This window comes from Nerophis lumbriciformis, linkage group LG30 (genome assembly GCF_033978685.3).
Source record: "Nerophis lumbriciformis linkage group LG30, RoL_Nlum_v2.1, whole genome shotgun sequence".
Taxonomy (NCBI): domain Eukaryota; kingdom Metazoa; phylum Chordata; class Actinopteri; order Syngnathiformes; family Syngnathidae; genus Nerophis; species Nerophis lumbriciformis.
Genome location: NC_084577.2, coordinates 133,083 through 155,850, shown reverse-complemented (window position 1 = coordinate 155,850; position 22,768 = coordinate 133,083). Strand labels below are relative to the sequence as shown.

The window sequence follows — 22,768 nt, the reverse complement described above, 5'->3', positions numbered from 1 at the left end:
CCCGACTGTGTCCAAGACCCAACCTCCGGGCTGATGATTTTAGGTTGTCCTGAAGAATTTGGAGGCAATCCTCCTTTTTCATTGACCCATTTACTCTCTGTAAAGCACCAGTTCCATTGGCAGCAAAACAGGCCCAGAGCATAATACTACCACCACCATGCTTGACGGTAGGGCTGGTGTACCTGGGATTAAAGGCTTCATCTTTTCTCCTCCAAACATATTGCTGGGTATTGTGGCCAAACAGCTCAATTTTTGATTCATCTGACCACATAACTCTACTCCAGAAGGTCTTATCTTTGTCCATGTGATGTCAGATGAAACTACAATTGAGCTGTTTGGCCACAATGGCTAAAATTTGGCTAGAATTAAGGTTCTAGAATGGCCTTACCAAAGTCCTGACTTAAACGCGTGGACAATGCTGAAGAAACAAGTCCATGTGAGAAAACCAACACATTTAGCTGAAATGCACCAATTGTGTCAAGAGGAGTGGTCAAAAACTCAACCAGAAACTTGCCAGAAGCTTGTGGATGGCTACCAAAAGTGCCTTATTGCAGTGAAACTTGCCAAGAGACATGTAACCTAATATTAACATTACTGTATGTATACTTTTGACCCAACAGATTTGGTCACATTTTCAGTAGACCCATAATAAATTAATTAAAAAAACAACAACTTCATGAATGTTTTTTGTGACCAACAAGTATGTGCTCCAATCACTCTATCACAAAAAATAAGAGTTGTAGAAATGATTGGAAACTCAAGACAGCCATGACATTATGTTCTTTACAAGTGTATGTAAACTTTTGACTGTGACTGTATATATATATATATATATATATATATATATATATATATATATATATATATATATATATATATATATATATTTATTTATTTATTTATATATATATATATATATATATATATATATATATATATATATATAAATAAATGAATAAATATAAATATATATATATATATATATATATATATATATATATATATATAAATAAATGAATAAATATAATATATATATATATATATATATATATATATATATATATATATATATATATATATATATATATATATATATATATATATATATATATATATATATATATATACACACACACACACACACACACACACACACACACACACACACACACACACACACACAGCCCGGCCCCCGGCCAATTTTTTTTAACCCAATGCGGCCCCAGAGTCAAAAAGTTTGGGTACCCCTGTATTAAGCAAAGGCTGTGAATACTTATGTACATATATTTTTTTTGTTTTAATACATTTGCTAATAAAAAAACCAAAAAATGTACACATTGTCAATATGTGTGTATAATTTTGAGGACAAAAATGAATGTATTTAAGTTTGGAATAAGGCTGTAACATAACAAAATGTGGAAAAAGTGAATTAAGCGCTTTGAATACTTTCCGGATGCACTGTATAGAGGAGTAGGTGGAGGAGATCTGGCAACCCTCACAGTACAGAGAGGAGTGGTGAAAACTGTGTGGGCGTGTGTGTGCGTGCACGTGTGTGTGTGTGTGTGTGTGTGTGTTTATGTGTGTGTGTGCGTGAACCCAGGCCACCCGTCCTGTCTGCAGTTCACAGTGAACATGACAGCTGCAGTGAGGACTTATCGCTGGCAGTGCATCGAGTGCAAGTCCTGCAGCCTGTGCGGCACCTCCGAGAACGACGTAAGGCTTTACCCAAAGATGAAACTAAAGTATGAGTCATCTGTACATGATGGGAACATTTGTGCCACTGCGCCTGCTCCGTGCCCACGTACAAAACCTACTAGGGTGACACACACCTTTAGACTTTTCAAAGTGGTTTTAGTGTTGCAAGTTATTTTCAAGTAGTGTGCGGGGCCTCCTGACATTACCATGGTGTGAGCCCTGGGAACATGCTTTATCAGTATCATGCTTCGAAAAGCACTACAAAAAGCTCCCTGTAGCCATTAATTCTGACTTCCTCATTTTGATTAAAAAAAAAAAAAAAAAATCAGCACAAATTGTTTTATTCATTTTTGTTTTTTAGGTTCAAGTGTTGTCTGAGTTCATGTTGCTGATCAGTTTGAATTTATTATGATTTATTACATTTAAAGTACCACTGATAGTTACACACACACTAGGTGTGGTGAAATTACTCTCTGCATTTGACTCATCCCCCTTTTCCACCCCCTGGGAGGTGAGGGGAGCAGTGAGCAGCAGTGGTGGCCGCGCTCGGGAATCATTTTGGTGATTTAACCCCCAATTCCAACACTTGATGCTGAGTGCCAAGCAGGGAGATAATGGGTCCCATTTTTAGAGTCTTTGGTATGAACTAAAACATTTTTTTAAATTGAGTTTATTTAATTGAATTTTTCAGTATCAAATGGTTCAAGTCAGTCAAAAAATAGGGTTATAGTTTAAATAAGGATATTTTTATTTTTATTTTTTCTGGAAAATTGATGCACATTAAATCGTTTCTGTTACAGACTAAAAAGCAATGTTAATAAATGTATCGTTTGTTGTAAGTTGATGTATATTTTTATATTTCTTTAATGTTACTACGCATACAATGTTGTACAGAGGTGTACCTATAACAATTTTATACACAAAATATACTATTTATAGTCACGGTGAAAAGTAGAGGTCGGGGGAATGTTTTCTTCTTCCGAGGGAGAAATTAATTGAGAAGCACTGACTTAGGAGCATATTTGTATTTATTTTGTATTAAGTGTACATTGTTCCCTCGATGTTCCAGATGCTCCCCGTGGTAGGTGAACTTCTGTAAAGTAGGGAAACTATTTGTTTTCTGATTTATATGAATATTGTATTCATGTTCACATTATAACACACTGTTATTAACCGTTTACACACACTCATAAACACCTACTCAGTGGCCTAGTGCAGTGTTTTTCAACCACTGTGCCGCGGCACACTAGTGTGCTGCGAGATACAGTCTGGTGTGCCGTGGGAGATGATCTAATTTCACCTATTTGGGGTAAAAACATATTTTTTGCAAACCTGTAATTATAGTCTGCAAATGATGTGTTGTTGTTGAGTGTCGGTGCTGTCTAGAGCTCGGCAGAGTAACCGTGTAAAACTCTTCCATATCAGTAGGTGGCAGCAGGTAGCTAATTGCTTTGTAGATGCAGGTAAAAAGGTATCTAATGCTTAAACATAAAAATAAACAAAAGGTAAGTGCCCCTAAGAAAAGGCATTGAAGCTTAGGGAAGGCTATGCAGAACAAAACTAAAACTGAACTGGCTACAAAGTAAACAAAAACAGAATGCTGGACGACAGCAAAGACTTACTGTGGAGCAAAGATGGCGTCCACAGTGTACATCCGAACATGACATGACAATCGACAATGTCCCCACGAAGAAGGATAAAAACAAAGTAGATGCGGGAAATATCGCTCAAAGGAAGACATGAAACTACTACAGGAAAATACCAAAAAAGGAGAAAAAGCCACCAAAATAGGAGCGCAAGACAAGAATTAAAACACTCCACACAGGAAAACAGCAAAAAAGTCAAAATAAGTCATGGCGTGATGTGACAGGTGGTGACAGTACACCTACTTTGAGACAAGAGCTATAATGATGCTTGGTTATGGTTTAAAGTCATATCCAACAATTTTTTACTGTCAACTGAGTTTCATTTTTAATGATTTCTGCTGGTGGTGTGCCTCCGCATTTTTTCAACGCAAAAAATGTGCCTTGGCTCAAAAAAGGTTGAAAAACACTGGCCTAGTGGTTAGTGTCCGCCCTGAGATGGGTAGGTTGTGAGTTCAAACACGGGCCGAGTCATACCAAAGACTATAAAAATGGGACCCATTACCTCCCTGCTTGGCACTCAGCATCAAGGGTTGGAATTGGGGGTTAAATCACCAAAAATGATTCCCGGGCGCGGCCACCGCTGCTGCCCACTGCTCCCCTCACCTCCCAGGAGGTGGAACAAGGGGATGGGTCAAATGCAGAGGACAAATTTCACCACACCTAGTGTGTGTGTGACAATCATTGCTACTTTAACCTTCTCTTCTCTTATGTAATTATGACATATACATTATTGGTACTCACGAATGCTAAAAAATGAGCTGCAGTTGATTTTTAATAGACACTAGTTTCGTCATTCTTTTTTCCTCGTCCTTTAAGAAGGAACCGCAGACTCATTGATCATGTAATGGCAGCTAGTAGACAGTGAGGCTTCCTCCTTGCTGCATAGCAACAAGGAGGTTCAGCTTGTCTTGGATGGTAAGAAACTTTCTGTGCCAGAAACTTTAAAAGGCACACGATGTTTGGATGACATCAAATAAATGCCAATAGCATGAGGAGCAAGATGTTGGACAACCAGTTCACTTTGAAATGTCCTCCAATAAGTTAAAAAAGTTCAAGTTAAAGTGCCAATGATTGTCACACACACACTAGGTGTGGCAAAATTATTCTCTGCATTTGACCCATCACCCTTGATCACCTCCTGGGAGGTGAGGTGAGCAGTGAGCAGCAGCGGTGGCCGCGCCCGGGAATCATTTTTGGTGATTTAACCCCCAATTCCAACCCTTGATGCTGAGTGCCAAGCAGGGACGTAATGGGTCCCATTTTTATAGTCTTTGGTATGACTCGGCTGCACTCAAGGTTTGTCTCAGTGACGTAATTTACAAAAAATAAACATAGGCTACTAGACGCTACACAACAGCTAAGCAAACAATAAAGAGCACAAAAGCTAGACATACTGTACATAATAATTGTCTTTAGTTGGACAATATTGTACACTTGTCGATATAAACAAGTATAAAACTATTATGGTTGTATATTACGTACAAATACAAAGTCTCCAAAGCAGACACTTATTAGAAAGTATCCAGTAACAAAGGTGTCCGCATCATTCAACTTACTGCGTCATGAGCTTAAAAGGGAACACTTTTTTTGGGGAATTTTGCCTATAATTCGCAATCCAAGTACCAATGATTGTCACACACATACTAGGTGTGGTGAAATGATCCTCTGCATTAGACCCATCACCCTTGATCACCCCCTGGGAGGTGAGGGGAGCAGTGAGCAGCAGCGGTGGCCGTGCCTGGGAATCATTTTTGGTGATTTAACCGCCGATTCCAACCCTTGATGCTGACTGCCAAGCAGGGAGGTAATGGGTCCCATTTTTATAGTCTTTGGTATGACTCGGTCAGGGTTTGAACTCACGACCTACCGATCTCAGGGCGGACACTCTAACCATAAGAAGAGGAGAACACGTATGTTTTTCTTTTTTTTTGTGCATTCTGAATATTGAATATATGCGATTAAAAGTCCACTTGCATTGGAGCCTATGACAGTAGCTCTATTCTGACTATAAAAGCCCTTAAACAAAAACCAAACACCTCCATTAAGGTTTTATATACATGATGTAAGTATATATGTAATGTTGTAATGGGCACATTAATAATAACATTTAATACTTACCGCATTTTTTCGGAGTATAAGTCGCTTCGGAGTATAAGTCGCACCGGTCGAAAATGCACAATAAAGAAGGAAAAAAACACATATAAGTCGCACTGGAGTATAAGTTGCAATTTTTGGAGACATTTATTTGATAAAAGCCAACACCAAGAATAGACATTTGAAAGGCAATTTAAAATAAATACAGAATAGTGAACAACAGGCTGAATAAGTGTACGTTATATGAGGCATAAATAAGCAACTGTCTGGTATGTTAACGTAACATATTATGGTAAGAGTCATTCAAATAACTATAACATATAGAACATGCTATACAATCTGTCACTCCTAATCGCTAAATCCCATGAAATCTTATACGTCTAGTCTCTTACGTGAATGAGCTAAATAATATTATTTGATATTTTACGCTAATGTGTTAATAATTTCACACATAAGTCGCTCCTGAGTATAAGTCGCACCCCCGGCCAAACTATGAAAAAAACTGCGACTTATAGTCCGAAAAATACGGTATGTATTTTGATCAGTTTAGGCATACGCAGCGCATTAATTAAAAAAAACGCATCACAAAGTTCGCTTTTTTTCAACTACGTCAATGTAGACTTCATGCGAGCCAACAAACATAATAAAACATCACTTACTGTACAATGCCTGCTGTTATTAGGATGCCGACTGATAGAATCTTGTTCTATTCCCGTTTGGATGAACAATGACTCATAATCAAAGTGAGGTGGAAACAATTGTCCTTTTGTGTCGTTTGGTCAAAATTGGCTGTCAAAGTTAAAATACTTGTCGGAATACGTTCTCATCCTTCCACTATCCAGGTGAGAGGCATGATTTATGATCGACAATAAACGTCCACAAGCAAGGAAGCGAGGAAGCTACTTACCACTCGATGATATCAACATAAGCACACAAACTTGTGGTCATGGCGCCGCTATAAATAGTTTGTTTGCGATAGCATTTATAATAACAATCTCACTAATACTTATATGTTGGCACTTTTTGAATGGTTTATCGGTGTCATGTCTGTGTGATCATGTTTTGTTTTGGTTATGTTCAGGTTTGGTTTTTGGACTCTTTGTGCACTCTTGTTTGTTTTGTCACCATAGCGACCATTAGTTTTCACCTGTCCTCATGTCACACACCTGATTCATTTGAACTCACACACCTGTCACTAATCATGCCACTGTTATTTAAACCTGTCTTTTTCTGTTGATCGGCTGGTGACATTATCCTTACTACCTCTGCTACCCATGAGATTCCTGTTTACTATAGTTCATGCTTCATGCCATGCCACAGTAAGTGTTTTTGTTTCATGTTCATAGTTAATTGCCTTTGTGCTAGTCTTTTGTTTCATTAGCCAAGTTTTTGTACTTCCGCCTTGTGCGCGCTTTTCATTTGTTCTTTTTGTTAGTGTAAAAATAAACATGTCCTTACCTTCACGCCTTGCCCGCGCCAACTTTCCTTTGCATTCCGGGAAAACACAACACCCCAAGGTCCACGTTATGACAATCGGATTTTATGGGCGAAATAGTGGAGCTCCCATTGGCTCCGCTTGTAAGAATACTTTTTATTTATATTATAGTTAGAATGCATTGAAAAAAAAAAAACATCCGTCGTAATGTATTTCATAATTATTGTGAACAATAGGCGAATATAAACAAAAAAATGTGCAGTTCACCTTTAACTTAAAGAAAACAAACAAAAAAAGACAGCATAAGTGCATTCCAGACGGTTATTAATAAATTGGTTAGTGTTTTTTAATACCAACCATTGTTTTTTATTTCAGTAATTTCCCTTGATCAAGCCTTATGTAACATTCCACACGACAAAATAATGAGTATATATGATTCATGCAGAAATTGTATCGGATCAAGGCTCCAATATCGGTATTGTATTGGAAGTGAAAAAGTTGTATTTGGGACACCCCTGATTGAAACTTATCTGGACTGGTACTGTGTATTAAAACCATGCTATTCATATTTTTACCATTCAAGCATATTCAACTTTTAATAATATGATTTGTAGGGAATGTGTCTATACTAACGATACTATACCTGGGCACATACTAATTATTCAAATCCAACCGCCTTTAGGTAATGTTGCAATTTTCCATGCCAACAAAGCAAGTGTGCATGACGGAAAAGCGCTAAAAAGTATGGCTCGACTTTGCAAGCTTGCTCATTGGATATGCCAAAAACATGCTACTGATTAGCATTGGCGTTTCACCTTCAAATTTGGAAATCAAAACTACAACTAAGATGCGTTACAATCAAACAGCTGGTGTGTAGCAGTAAACACTTTGTAGGACTCAACAAAAGACAAGACTGACACATTCAACTTAATATCAAAAGACTACTTCCTGACTACAACAACACACCTACGACAAACTGCATACTTGCTAATTAGACTACATATATACCATATTTTTCGGACTATGAGTCGCAGTTTTTTTCATAGTTTGGCCGGGGGTGCGACTTATACTCAGGAGCAATTTATGTGTGAAATTATTAACACATTACCGTAAAATATCAACTAATATTATTTAGCTCATTCACGTAAGAAACTAGACGTATAAGATTTCATGGGATTTAGCTATTAGGAGTGTTTGGTAAACGTATAGCATGTTCTATATGTTATAGTTATTTGAATGACTCTTACCATAATATGTTACGTTAACATACCAGTTGGTTATTTATGCCTCATATAACGTACACTTATTCACTATTCTTTATTTATTTTAAATTGCCTTTCAAATGTCTATTCTTGGTGTTGGGTTTTATCAAATAAATTTCCCCCAAAAATGCAACTTATACTCCAGTGCGACTTATATGCTGTATGTTTTTTCTTTCTTTATTATGCATTTTTGGTCGGTGCGACTTATAATCCGGAGCGATTTATACTCTGAAAAATACGGTATATATATATATATATATATATATATATATATATATATATATATATATATGTATATATGTATGTATGTATGTATGTATGTATATGTATATATATATATATATGTATATATATATATATATATATATATATATATATATATATATATATATATATATATATATATATATATATATATATATATATATATATATATATATATAATTAAAAACAGTGATTGGTACCGTATCGATTGAAATGTGAAAAACACCCATGTTTATTTACTTGTTAATTAGCTGTTAAATCACACACTCTCTTCTGTTCCAGGATCAGCTGTTGTTCTGCGATGATTGTGACAGAGGCTACCACATGTACTGTCTGAGCCCTCCCATGTCAGAACCACCAGAGGGTATGCAACTGCTTTACTAACCAACATTTCAATGAAGGAAAACTCCGCATACACATGATGTTTATGATAGGGTTTGCAATAGAGGAGGAAAAAGGATCAATTCTCCTTTGCATCATGATTAAAACGTGGACGATTCAGGAATCGATGGACAAATGTCGATTATTATAATACAAACGGTTCTAAAATGCGGCATTAATGCTAATGTTCTTTGGGTTAGCGTGGATATATATATATATATATATATATATATATATATATATATATATATACAGCCGTAGTTTATCCGTTAGACAGTGCTCAATACCAGGGTGGAGTGGAATATTCGTTAGGTCGGGAAAAAACACGAAGGCTATTTCATCCCTACAAGCCCGTTTCGCAGGTTTCCCTGCTCTGCAGCGGAGTTCTCCCTGAGTGTTTCCCTGAAGAGCAGGGAAACCTGCAAAACAGGCTTGTAGGGATGAAATAGCCTCCGTGTTTTTTCCCGATCTCACGAATATATACTTATACATATACATGTATACACACACACACACGTATATATACATTGTGCACAACAAAATGATGCAATACTGCATACATCAGTGGCCAAAGGAGGAAGGAACCTACTGGACATTTTATTAATGTTATTAATTAGAGATGTCCGATAAATGCTTTAAAATGTAATATCGTAAATTATCGGTATCGGTTTCAAAAAGTAAAATGTATGACTTTTTAAAACGCAGCTGTACGGCTACAATATATACCCCCCGCTACTCCCAACCCCGCCCACCTCAACCTCCTCATGTCCCAAATTCTAAGCTGCTGTTTTGAGGCATGTTAAAAAAAAGAATGCACTTTGTGACTTCAATAATAAATATGGCAGTGCCATGTTGGCATTTTTTTTTCCACAACTTGAGTTGATTTATTTTGGAAAACCTTGTTACATTGTTTAATGCATCCAGCGGGGCATCACAACAAAATTAGGCATAATAATGTGTTAATTCCACAACTGTATATATCGGTATCGGTTGATATCGGAATCGGTAATAAAGAGTTAGACAATATCGGAATATCGGATATCGGCAAAAAAGCCATTATCGGACATCTCTATTATTAATAATTAAATGTTATGAATTTAGAATATATAGTATTATACAATATATTAACAATGTACAATTTATTAACAATATACAATTTAATGATGATATACAATATAATAATTCTAGACGTATAAATAGTCGATTTAAAATCGCCCCCTAATTGTTATCATAAACAAATTGTGAGGTGCAATAGTGTTTTTCACCTTCTTTATCAGGCTGCTGGAACTCACAACTTTTGTTGGCCCCAGGGTAGCTTATTTTGCAGTTGCGGGCAAACAGACTACTTTGTTACGCACAATGGCCGTGCGATAGTCAAGACAGACTACGAAAACCAGGGCAAAATGGTGCTTTCATGCTAAAAGTGGGCCGTACGAAGGCCAAGGTAGTGCTCCGTGTAAAAATGTCACCGGGGCACTTTGACAAAGTGCTTTTGGATTTTTAGGACATTTCAAAAAAACAGGGGAAACCTAATGAGCGCTTGGTGAGTAGCCCTGCCCCCTTAGTTTTTCAAGTCTGCAGGTGTTTCTGTTCAGCCAATGGGAATGTGACTACCACCTATGAGGATGCTCACTGGTGTTGTCATGGGTAGAAGTACTACCAAGACCATCTGTTACCATGGCAAACAGCAGAGGTGCCACTTGAGTCCCACACTCATGGTCTGCCCACACGTTTGAAACTAGATTTTCACTTATACCCAAAAGCATAAAGGTTGTGTCGGCTCTTAATTAACGTGACAAATCCCGCAGTAACCTACTTGTCAAATCCCCTCCATCCGCTAATGGCGTGCACATCAAGCCTTCATCGACAGCATTGCTTCACACTGCGAGACGAGGGATTAATCCACCAGGCTTTACAATAGTATTGATTGAACTGCTTGTGTGTGCTGCGTGTGTGTGTGTGTGTTTGTTTCAGGGAGCTGGAGCTGTCATCTGTGTTTGAGACAACTGAAGGCAAAGGCCTCAGCCTACATCACCCTCACTTAATCTGCAGACGGCCATTCCTCCTCTCTCAAACATTCCCAGTCGCCCCCCTGACTGTCTGCCCCCCCCCCCACCCCCCTCCTTCTCCATGATGCCACACGTCTTTCACAGAACCCAACAACCCAGCGTCCATTCTAGAAGAGAACCGAGCTCCGGCGTTCATTCGTGTCACTCACGCTCCTTGCTGTGGATGGACGACCCCTCCTAACAGTGCCACACACACACACACACACACACACACACACACACACACACACACACACACACACACACACACACACATTCTTGTATTTGTGACCTTCTTGAGACCTGAGAAAAATGCCTTCCTCTTTAGGACCACCCTTTCTAGATATATGAAGATTTGTATTTACAGCATTTATAATATATACATACTATGCAAATATAAAAAAAAAAAAGGTAGGCTTTTTAGTTACTTTTTTTTGTTGAATTTTTTGTTTGAAATTGGTTTGTAATCATTATTTATTTCAAGTTATTACAGTATGTCTCTAGTACAGGGGTCACCAACCTTTTTGAAACCAAAAGCTACTTCTTGGGTACTCATTAATGCGAAGGGCTACCAGTTTCCATCCATCCATTTTCTACCGCTTATTCCCTTTGGGGTTGCGGGGGACGCTGGAGCCTATCAGCTACAATCGGGCGGAAGTCGCCACCTCATCACAGGGGCTACCAGTTTGATACACACTTAAATAAATTGCCAGAAATAGCCAATTTGCTCAATTTACCTTTAACTCTATGTTATTATTCATAATTAATGATATTTATCTTTGTGGAAACACTGATCATCTTAATGATTTCTCACAATGAATATATATAGAAACAGATAAATATCAATATGCAACACTTTATTTTTATATTTTCTCTAAGTGCACATTTTTCAAATTGAACATTTTCAAATGATGACTTCTAAGACAGTCTTGTGAAATCACAATATCCCATTTTAACTAGCTAGCCACTAACATTTTTTAACAAATCATGAATTACTTTGCACCAGGTTTGTAAAAATAATAACTCATGTAAAATACAAAAGTCAACTCTCAAATTTTTAAATAAATCATGTCACACTTTGAACTGGACACCAAATCTGTTATGTGTTTCTTTGTCAGTTAGTGAAGACCAAGTCTTTCAAATATTTTCTTGGATTTTCAAATTCTATTTGAGTTTTGTCTCTCTTAGAATTAAAAATGTCGAGCAAAGCGAGACCAGCTTGCTAGTAAATAAATGCAACTTAAAAAATAGAGGCAGCTCACTGGTAAGTGCTGCTATTTGAGCTATTTTTAGAACAGGCCAGCGGGCTACTCATCTGGGCCTTACGGGCTACCTGGTGCCCGCGGGCCCCGCGTTGGTGACCCCTGCTCTAGTACATATTTATTTACTTTTTTTAAATTAATTTCAGCCAAAGGTGGCGCATTTCAATTTCTCACACACACATTTGTTATTACGTATGTTGGCCAGAGGGGAAGCACTTCGAATTTTTACACACACTTGTTATTTCATATGTTGACCCAACTTTTAAAACCGACACAGTCAATTTGAAAAATCTCTCCTTTTTTGGGACCACCCTAATTTGCGATAGATTTCACCACTAGGGGTGCTAATGCCATCTCTGGGTTGGGGAGGAGATCTTGCCCCGAGTGGAGAAGTTCGAGTACCTCGGAGTCTTGTTCACGAGTGAGGGAAGAGTGGATCGTGAGATCGACAGGCGGATCGGTGCGGCGTCTTCAGTAATGCGGACGCTGTATCGATCCGTCGGGGTGAAGAAGGAGCTGAGCCGGAAGGCAAAGCTCTCAATTTACCGGTCGATCTACGTTCCCGTCCTCACCTATGATCATGAGCATTGGGTTATAACCGAAAGGACAAAGTCACGAGTACAAGCGGCCGAAATGAGTTTCCTGTGCCGGGTGGCATGGCTCTCCCTTAGAGATTGGGTGAGAAGCTCTGCCATCCGGGAGGAGCTCAAAGTAAAGCCACTGCTCCTCCACATTGAAAGGAGCCAGATGAGGTGGTTCGGGCACCCGAATGCCTCCCTAGGGAGGTGTTTAGGGCATGTCCGCCTGGTAGAAGGCCACAGGGAAGACCCAGGACACGTTGGGAAGACTATGTCTCCCGACTGGCCTGGGAACGCCTCAGGATCCCCCGGGAGGAGTTGGATGACGTGGCTGGGGAGAGGGAAGTCTGGGCTTCTCTGCTTAGGCTGCTGCCCCCGCGGAGGAAAATGAAATAAAAGATGGATGCTAATGAGACAGTCTCTATTAGATGCAATGGTTTTCCCTATTGGGACCGTGATTTCGTTCCTAACTTGTTCACCAGTCCTCATATGGTAGGTACTTTTCAGTGTGAGCCTGCTCAGTGGTCTAGTGGTTAGAGTGTCCGCCCTGAGATCGGTAGGTTGTGAGTTCAAACCCCGGCCGAGTCATACCAAAGACTATAAAAATGGTACCCATTGCCTCCCTGCTTGGCACTCAGCATCAAGTGTTGGAATTGGGGGTTAAATCACCAAAATGATTCCCGAGCGCGGCCACCGTTGCTGCTCACTGCTCCCCTCACCTCCCAGGGGGTGGAACAAGGGGATGGGTCAAATGCAGAGGTTAATTTCACCACACCTAGTGTGTGTGTGTGACTATCAGTGGTACTTTAACTTTGTTGATGTCTCAAGAAGGGTAGAAATGCAAGAAGACACACACACACACTCAAACGAATTCATCAGCCGGCAATAGGTCCGCTCCAAAGACACACACTCCAGCCTGCCAAGGGCACTTTGGAGCAAGAGTACTCCACTGGAGAACCTCTTAAGAGCCCTCAGAAGAGCCCTAATGATCTTTGGCTGCAACTCAGTCAAGTAGTGAGTGAGAATTAACAAGATGGATGGGCACCAGGCAGAGTACGTGGCTTTGGAGACACTGGACAACAACGGAGCAGTATGTTCTCGTCCTATAAACTGCGGACAAATAAACTTCATCCTGTTTTAAAGCTGGCAGAGTCAACTTCCTCAATAGACTTTTGCTGCCCCAGTAATTGTACAGAATTCAAACCGGTTCTCGGAAGTACACTCCTGAAGAGAGTGCAGCGTTTGGAGTTTAAACCTCTGCATGGGATTCCCACAGACTTAGGAATGGATGGTGGGGGTTCTGGTGTTTGTGTGAGGGGAATAGAGGATGTCCTCTCCAGAACCTGCTCAATGCGTTGGATCTCCTCACATTTCCCCTCTCGGGGATAATGACTGCGAAACACCACTTGCTGATTGGTGTGTTTTGTCTGTGTGTGGTCGGGAATGTTGGTTTGTTGTGCGTCTCGGGATGGGTACAGAATTTTGTACCGGGTATTGATTCACGTAAAGACCCAACGGTGCCATGTTTCAATACATTTTGTTGCAGGTGACGTCACATCCGGTTTGCGGACTCAAGCAGAATTCACTCTAACGAAGAAAGTATGCCTGATTGAAAACGCTTGAACGTACAAGCCAGCTTACCTTCCATTTGCCCAAGACATGCGAGAGATTAGCATTAGAGATTCCATATGGCCATTTTAGCACGTCCAAATTCGGTAATGAAAACTACAACTAAGATGCACGTTACAATCAAACAATCGCTGTTTAATTATAGTACAAAACCCAAAACCAGTGAAGTTGGCCCATTGTGTAAATGGTAAATAAAAACAGAATACAATGATTTGCCAATCCTTTTCAACTTATATTCAATTGAATAGACTGCAAAGACAAGATATTTAAACATATTTTTTTTTTGCAAATAATCATTAACTTAGAATTTCATGGCTGCAACACGTGCCAAAGTAGTTGGGAAAGGGCATGTTCACCACTTTGTTACATGGCCTTTCCTTTTAACAACACTCAGTAAACGTTTGGGAACTGAGGAGACACATTTCTGAAGCTTTTCAGGTGGAATTCTTTCCCATTCTTGCTTGATGTACAGCTTAAGTTGTTCAACAGTCCGGGGTCTCTGTTGTGGTATTTTAGGCTTCATAATGCGCCACACATTTTCAATGGGAGACAAGTCTGGACTACAGGCAGGCCAGTCTAGTACCCGCATTGTGAAATAAGCAATAACTTGTATGTACCTTTCAGCAATAATGGTGCCTTCACAGATGTGTAAGTTACCCATGTCTTGGGCACTAATACACCCCCATACCATCACAGATGCTGGCTTTTCAACTTTGCGCCTAGAACAATCCGGATGGTTCTTTTCCTCTTTGGTCCGGAGGACACGACATCCACAGTTTACAAAAACAATTTGAAATGTGGACTCATCAGACCACAGAACCGTTTTCCACTTTGCATCAGTCCATCTTGGATGAGCTCGGGCCCAGCAAAGCCGGCGGAATTTCTGGGTGTTGTTGATAAATGGCTTTCGCTTTGTATAGTAGAGTTTTAACTTGCACTTACAGATGTAGCGACCAACTGTAGTTACTGACAGTGGGTTTCTGAAGTGTTCCTGAGTCCGTGTGGTGATATCCTTTACACACTGATGTCGCTTTTTGATGCAGTACCGCCTGAGGGATCGAAGGTCCGTAATATCCTCGCTTACGTGCAGTGATTTATCCAGATTCTCTGAACCTTTTGATGATATTAAGGACCGTAGATGGTGAAATCCCTAAATTCCTTGCAGTAGCTCGTTGAGAAATGTTGTTCTTAAACTGTTCGACAATTTGCTCACGCATTTGTTCACAAAATGGTGACCCTCGCCCCATCCTTGTTTGGGAATGACTGAGCATTTCATGGAATCTACTTTTATACCCAATCATGGCACCCACCTGTTCCCAATTAGCCTGTTCACCTGTGGGATGTTCCAAATAAGTGCTTGATGAGCATTCTTCAACTTTCTCCGTCTTTTTTGCCACTTGAGCCAGCTTTTTTGAAACATGTTGCAGGCATGAAATTCCAAATGAGCTAATATTTGCAAAAAATAACAAAGTTTTCCAGTTTGAACGTTAAATATCTTGTCTTTGCAGTCTATTTAATTGAATATAGGTTGAGAAGGATTTGCAAATCATTGTATTCTGTTTTCATTTACCATTTACACAACGTGCCAACTTCACACCTTTTAGAGCGCAACAAAAGACTAGATCAGTGGCCTTTAAAGTTTTCCAGGCCAGGAACCCCCTAGAAAGGATCAAGGGACCCCCTACAAAAAATTGTGATTGTGTTTTCAATTAAACTGGTGGTAAAGATACCTTGTTATGGTGCCACTATCTCAGCCCTCGTTGGCTGCTATCGTGTCACGGGAGAAATCATTCAGCCACTACTGCTGTGGAAACCCAGCGACCCAGTCCGCTACAGAGGCCTCACCTTCCCAGATGTACTATCAAGGGATGCAGGGCTCGAGAAACAGGACCTCCCTGTTGCCATGGTGAAGTGTGGCGGCGTGTAATCAGATTGTGCAATACTGTACTAAGGTATCTAAATACATACGTTATAGTGCCACTAGTAGATAGCTGGCAACTAGCTTTAATGTATTGGATCAATGATAATGTGCACTTAAATCCAGTTAAATTTGGAAAAAAAACATGTTTTAAAGTCTAATCAACCAAAAATTTCACGAAAATAACCTCTGCTGACCCCTGGGGGTCACGTACTCCCTGTTGACGATATATGGAATAGATTTTACTTCATGGCAAAGACAACTCCCTGACGAGACAACACACCGTAATCTATACACTACTGATATCTAATGTCTTGGAATTCGCAGCTGCATTCAAAGTCTATTCTACAAACCCCGTTTCCATATGAGTTGGGAAATTGTGCTAGATGTAAATATAAATGGAATAGAATGATTTGCAAATCCTTTTCAACCCATATTCAATTGAATGCACTACAAAGACAAGATATTTATTTTTTTTTGCAAATAATAATTAACTTAGAAGTTCATGGCTGCAACACGTGCCAAAGTAGACGGGAAAGGGCATGTTCACCACTGTGTTACATGGCCTTTCCTTTTAACAACACTCAGTAAACGTTTGGGAACTGAGAAGACACATTTTTTAAGCTTCTCAGGTAGAATTATTTCCCATTCTTGCTTGATGTACAGCTTAAGTTGTTCAACAGTCCGGGGGTCTCCGTTGTGCTATTTTAGGCTTCATAATGCAACCACACATTCTCAATGGGAGACAGGTCTGGACTACAGGCAGGCCAGTCTAGTACCCGCACTCTTTTACTATGAAGCCACGTGGCTTGGCATTGTCTTGCTGAAATAAGCAGGGGCGTCCATGGTAACGTTGCTTGGCAACGTATGTTGCTCCAAAACCTGTATGTACCTTTCAGCATTAATGGCGCCTTCACAGACGTGTAAGTTACCCATGTCTTGGGCACTAATACACCCCCATACCATCACAGATGCTGGCTTTTCAACTTTGCGACTATAACAATCCGGATGGTTCTTTTCCTCTTTGGTCCGGAGGACACAACGTCCACAGTTTCCAAAAACAATTTGAAATGTGGACTCGTCAGACCACAGAACACTTTTCCACTTTGTATCAGTCTATCTTAGATGAGCTCAGGCCCAGCGAAGCCGATGGCGTTTCTGGGTGTTGTTGATAAACGGTTTTCGCCTTGCATAGGAGAGTTTTAACTTGCACTTACAGATGTAGCGACCAACTGTAGTTACTGACAGTGGGTTTCTGAAGTGTTCCTGAGCCCATGTGGTGATATCCTTTACACACTGATGTCGCTTGTTGATGCAGTACAGCCTGAAGGATCGAAGGTCACGGGCTTAGCTGCTTACGTGCAGTGATTTCTCCAGATTCTCTGAACCCTTTGATGATATTACGGACCGTAGATGGTGAAATCCCTAAATTCCTTGCAATAGCTGGTTGAGAAAGGTTTTTCTTAAACTGTTCAAAAATTTGCTCACGCATTTGTTGACAAAGTGGTGACCCTCGCCCCATCCTTGTTTGTGAATGACTGAGCATTTCATGTAATCTACTTTTATACCCAATCATGGAACCCACCTGTTCCCAATTTGCCTGTTCACCTGTGGGATGTTCCAAATAAGTGTTTGATGAGCATTCCTCAACTTTATCAGTATTTATTGCCACCTTTCCCAACTTCTTTGTCACGTGTTGCTGGCATCAAATTCTAAAGTTAATGATTATTTGCAAAAAAAAAAAAATGTTTATCAGTTTGAAATATATCAAATATGTTGTCTTTGTAGCATATTCAACTGAATATGGCTTGAAAAGGATTTGCAAATCATTGTATTCCACTTATATTTACATCTAACACAATTCCCCAACTCATATGGAAACGGGGTTTGTATAACAACAATTTGATGTTATTAATAAACAAGTTCAAATTAATAATACACATAGAAGCACCGTTTGAGCAACAATATCAAATCCCGGGAATTGGTACCAGAAGGATTCCAATGTGAAAGGTACCCATCCTTATGTGTGTCTGGCATTTTTTAATGTGTACAATTCTAGGTTATTTTTGGTTTAATTCAAGGAAGTGACGGTGCAGCGTCTGCAGTTGTGTGGTCGCTGTACCAATCGTGGTGAAGCCAGATCTGAGCCGAAAGGCAAAGTTCTGGATTGACGGGTTGATCTGCGATCCACCTTTGGTCACCAGATTTGGGTAGGGACAAAAAGATACAAAAGGCTTTCCAGCAAAAGGTTTTCCAATGCAAAGTTGCTGGACTGGCCCTAAGACAGGGGTCTGCAACCCGCGGCTCTTTGATCACTCTGATGCGGCTCAGCTGCATACTTGCCAACCCTCCCGATTTCTCCGGGAGACTTCCGGATTTCAGTGCCTCTCCAAGGGGCAAACATGCACAGATTTTCACCCGGACAACAATATTGAGGGCGTGCCCTGATGGCACTGCCTTCAGCATCCTCTACAACCTGTCGTCGCGTCCGCTTTTTCACCATACTATCTGCGTGCCGGCCCAATCACATAATATCTACGGCTTTTCACACACACAAGTGAATGCAAGACACACTTGGTCAACAGCCATACAGGTCACACTGAGGGTGGCCGTATAAACAACTTTAACACTGTTACAAATATGCGCCACACTGTGAATCCACACCAAACAAGAATGACAAACACATTTCGGGAGAACATCCGCACCGTAACACAACATAAACACAACAGAACAAATACCCAGAACCCCTTGCAGCACTAACTCTTCCGGGCTACATTATACACCCCCACTACCAGCAAACCCCCCCCCCCCCCCCCCAACCCCGCCCACCTCAACCGACGCACGGAGGTGGGCGGATGTTCTCCCGAAATGTGTTTGTCATTCTTGTTTGGTGTGGGTTCACAGTGTGGCGCATATTAGTAAGAGTGTTAAAGTTGTTTATACGGCCACCCTCAGTGTGACCTGTATGGCTGTTGACCAAGTATGCCTTGCAGTCACTCATGTGTGTTTGCAGAAGCCTCACATGACATGTAACTGGGCTGGCACGCTGTTGGTACAAGTTGTAGAGGGCGCTAAAGGCACTGCCATCATGGCACATCCTTATTATTGTTGTTTGGGTGAAAATCAGCAGGCATTCGGGAGCATAGTTGCCACCAAATTCGTGAGTCTCCCGGGAAAAATCGGGAGGGTTGGCAAGTATGAGGCTGTAAAGGGCCATTCATTTCAAACTTGCGGGCCACACTAACATTACATTTTCATATTAAGGTGCAGGCCGCATGTCTGAGATAGCACAAAGCAAAAAAAAACTTTGTATGCAGTATTTATTTCATTTTAAATTTCAACAGAGTTTTGTGTTTTCTTTCATTTGTGAAACTGGTCAAAATGGCTCTTTGAGTGGTAAAGGTTGCCGACCCCTGCCCTAAGAGAAGCTCATACGGAGCCAGTTGAGGTGGCTCGGCCATCCCTGGTAATATTTTCCAGCAGTCCTGGGAACTACTCGGAGAAACTGAAACAGTTGGGATCTGAAAAGTCTGAAAATGGAACGGATGGATGTTGTTATTCTCATTTTGATACGTGAACCCTAAAAAAAAAAAAAAAAAAGCACACTTAATTCGCAATAATGTGTTTGTGATAAGAGCTATGTTAGCCAAATTAGGTGTGTTTTGTGTGTGTGTGTGTGTGTGTGTGTGTGTGTGTGTGTGTGTGTGCGTGTGTGTGTGCGACCGGTACAGTAGTTGTAGCTAACGCCACACTCAGTGGGAGCTGTGATGCCTTTTGAATGTGAGGAAAAGTAACACTTTCCTATTTGTGCATTCCAGCAGTGATGGAGTTGAGACAAAGTAATTGCTTTCAGCAGGATACACCACAAGTACGATTACGAGTACTATTTCATTACAGAGTTGTAAAATATCACTGTGACACATTTCATCTATATTCTCTTCCAACAGATTCTCAATCCAGACTTTTGGTTTCTTTTAATAAGATGACGGGGTTTTTTTTCTTTTCATACCTCTCTTTTATTATGGTGCTGGTATTTTGGGACGGATACGAACAAGAAACATGAATCTATTTACCCCACTTAAATGACAGTGTGTGCTCTAATGATCCACAACTGCATTTGAGTGTGGACAGCTGTACAGTAGCGCGGTATACCGTATTTTTCCGACTATAAGTCGCAGTTTTTTCATAGTTTGGCTGGGCTCCAGTGCGATTTATATATGTTTTTTTTCCTTCTTTATTATGCATTTTCGGCAGGTGCGACTTATACTCCGGTGCGACTTATACTCCGAAAAAATACGGTACATGGAATCTTTGGGCTTGGTAAAAATGATAACGTCACATGATTGCGATTAGATTTGGGCCGTTCCACCGAATCGATGACATTTTGTACAAATACATGATCAAATCAAGCAGTTCCTGTTACTCATATGAGTCATCTTTGGCTCAGGGGCCTTGCATAACAATAAAATAAAGTGGCTTTAGATGTGTTACCAGAGGTGGGTAGAGTAGCCAAAAGTTGTACTCCAATACAACTTTAGAGTAATATGACTCAAGTAAATGTAAAAAGTAGTCATCATAATACTTACTTGAGTAAGAACAGAAAAAAAATACTCAAGTACTGAGTAACTGCTGAGTTACTTATGATTTATTTAGAAGCTTTTTTTTTTTAATGGTACGTGCTTTGGATGTAAGGATAAACGGTATTAACCTCTAAAGACCTTAGTGGCCACATGCGTGGACAGCACCTTTTAGCTCTTATTTCCAAAATTGTGTACACTACTGAATTGGGGTCTTATGGCCTCTTATGTGGACATGTATACTGCCATCTGGTGGTGTCAGAAGAGTATAACATACAATGGAAATTGGAAAAAAAAAAGTGTAAAAATAAAAATGTGCATGTCATAACATGAAGTTATGGACTAAGTACATCATATTAAAAGATGATTTTTAGTTTTTATTCTAATTAGGGTCCATTAAGCCCAAATAGCAAAGAGAAATAAGAAAAAGCATGTAAACAAACAGCTTGGGCCTTAAGAGGTTAATGGTAACCGCGGTAAAATACTAATAATTATCCATCCATCCATCCATTTTCTACCGCATGTCCTGTTCGGGAATACGGGGGGTGCTGGAGTCTAACTCAGCTGCATTCGGGCGGAAGGCGGTGTACACCCTGGACAAGTCGCCACCTCATCGCAGGACTAAAAATAATAATACAGTTTTAAATTAAAATGATTAAACCAGGGACCAGGGGTTAGTACGTGTGCCTCACAATACGAAGGTCCTGGGTTCGATCCTGGGCTAGGGATCTTTCTGTGTGGAGTTTGCATGTTCTCCCCGTGACTGCGTGGGTTCCCTCCGGGTACTCCGGCTTCCTCCCACCTCCAAAGACATGCACCTGGGGATAGGTTGATTGGCAACACTAAATGGTCCCTAGTGTGTGAATGTTGTCTGTCTGTCTGTGTTGGCCCTGTGATTAAATGGCGACTTGTCCAGGGTGTACCCCGCCTTCCGCCCGAATGCAGCTGGGATAGGCTCCAGCACCCCCCGCCACCCCAAAAGGGACAAGCGGTAAAAAATGGATGGATGGGGAAAAAACGTGATTGATAGCTTCACTTTGATAAACTCACGACTAACTGGCGCCGGCTCCCCAGCTTACATGCTGACATGAAAACAAGAGACATTAACGTTGTTTCCCATTAAAAAAAACTACATACCCCAAACTATGTGAGTGTGAATGTTGTCTGTCTATCTGTGTTGGCCCTGTGATGAGGTGGTGACTTGTCCAGGGTGTAACCTGCCTTCCGCCCGAATGCAGCTGAGATAGGCTTCAGCACCCCCCGCAACCCCCCAAAAAAAGGGACAAGCGGTAGAAAATGGATGGATGGATGGACATACCCCAAACTTATATAAACACATTGCTTTCTGAGCAACTAAGCTTATCAATTGTGCACCGATATTTCAAACAATAAAATCTCTGCCATCAAAACAGATCAAAAACACTATCAATTAAGCGTGAGGAACACAAAACATGCAAAATAGTGCTTTTCTAACAGTGTATTCATTTTAGGTATGCTGAGATAGGCTCCAACACCCCTGCGACCTTGAAAGGGACAAGCGGTAGGAAATGGATGGATGGTATCAAAAAAATGTCAAAAGATTTCATGTGTGCAGAAGTATTTTTTGACCACATTCAACCATAATAATGATAACCGTGATCATTTTGGTCTCAATGACCATAACTGTTCATGTTGTCACACCAGACCCATAATGTGTGTGTGTGTGTGTGTGTGTGTGTGTGTGTGTGTGTGTGTGTGTGTGTGTGTGTGTGTGTGTGTGTGTGTGTGTGTGTGTTCTGGCAATGCATACTTAATGGGGACATCGCTCTGTTTACACAGTCAACGCTTGAAAATGTGTCCCACGGACCAGGGGGTATGTTTTTTTGTTGTTGTTTTTTTGTCATAAAAAAATACAATCATGTGTGCTTACGGACTGTATCCCTGCAGACTGTATTGATATATATTGATATATAATGTAGGAACCAGAAATATTAATAACA

General features: G+C 40.3%; 1 protein-coding gene across 2 annotated transcripts in view; it reads left to right on the top strand.

Annotated features, from left to right (window-relative positions):
• The window catches only part of dpf1 (double PHD fingers 1), a 168,021-nt gene extending 154,214 nt beyond the window's left edge, over window positions 1-13,807 (top strand). For both annotated transcript variants that reach the window (XM_061925341.2, XM_061925342.2), the window contains 3 exons: window positions 1,601-1,713; window positions 8,679-8,760; window positions 10,752-13,807. In XM_061925341.2, the coding sequence (XP_061781325.2) occupies window positions 1,601-1,713; window positions 8,679-8,760; window positions 10,752-10,822 (266 nt within the window). In that variant the 3' untranslated portion in view covers window positions 10,823-13,807. The remainder of the gene's footprint in view (window positions 1-1,600; window positions 1,714-8,678; window positions 8,761-10,751) is intronic.
• The last annotated feature ends 8,961 nt before the right edge of the window (window positions 13,808-22,768 follow it).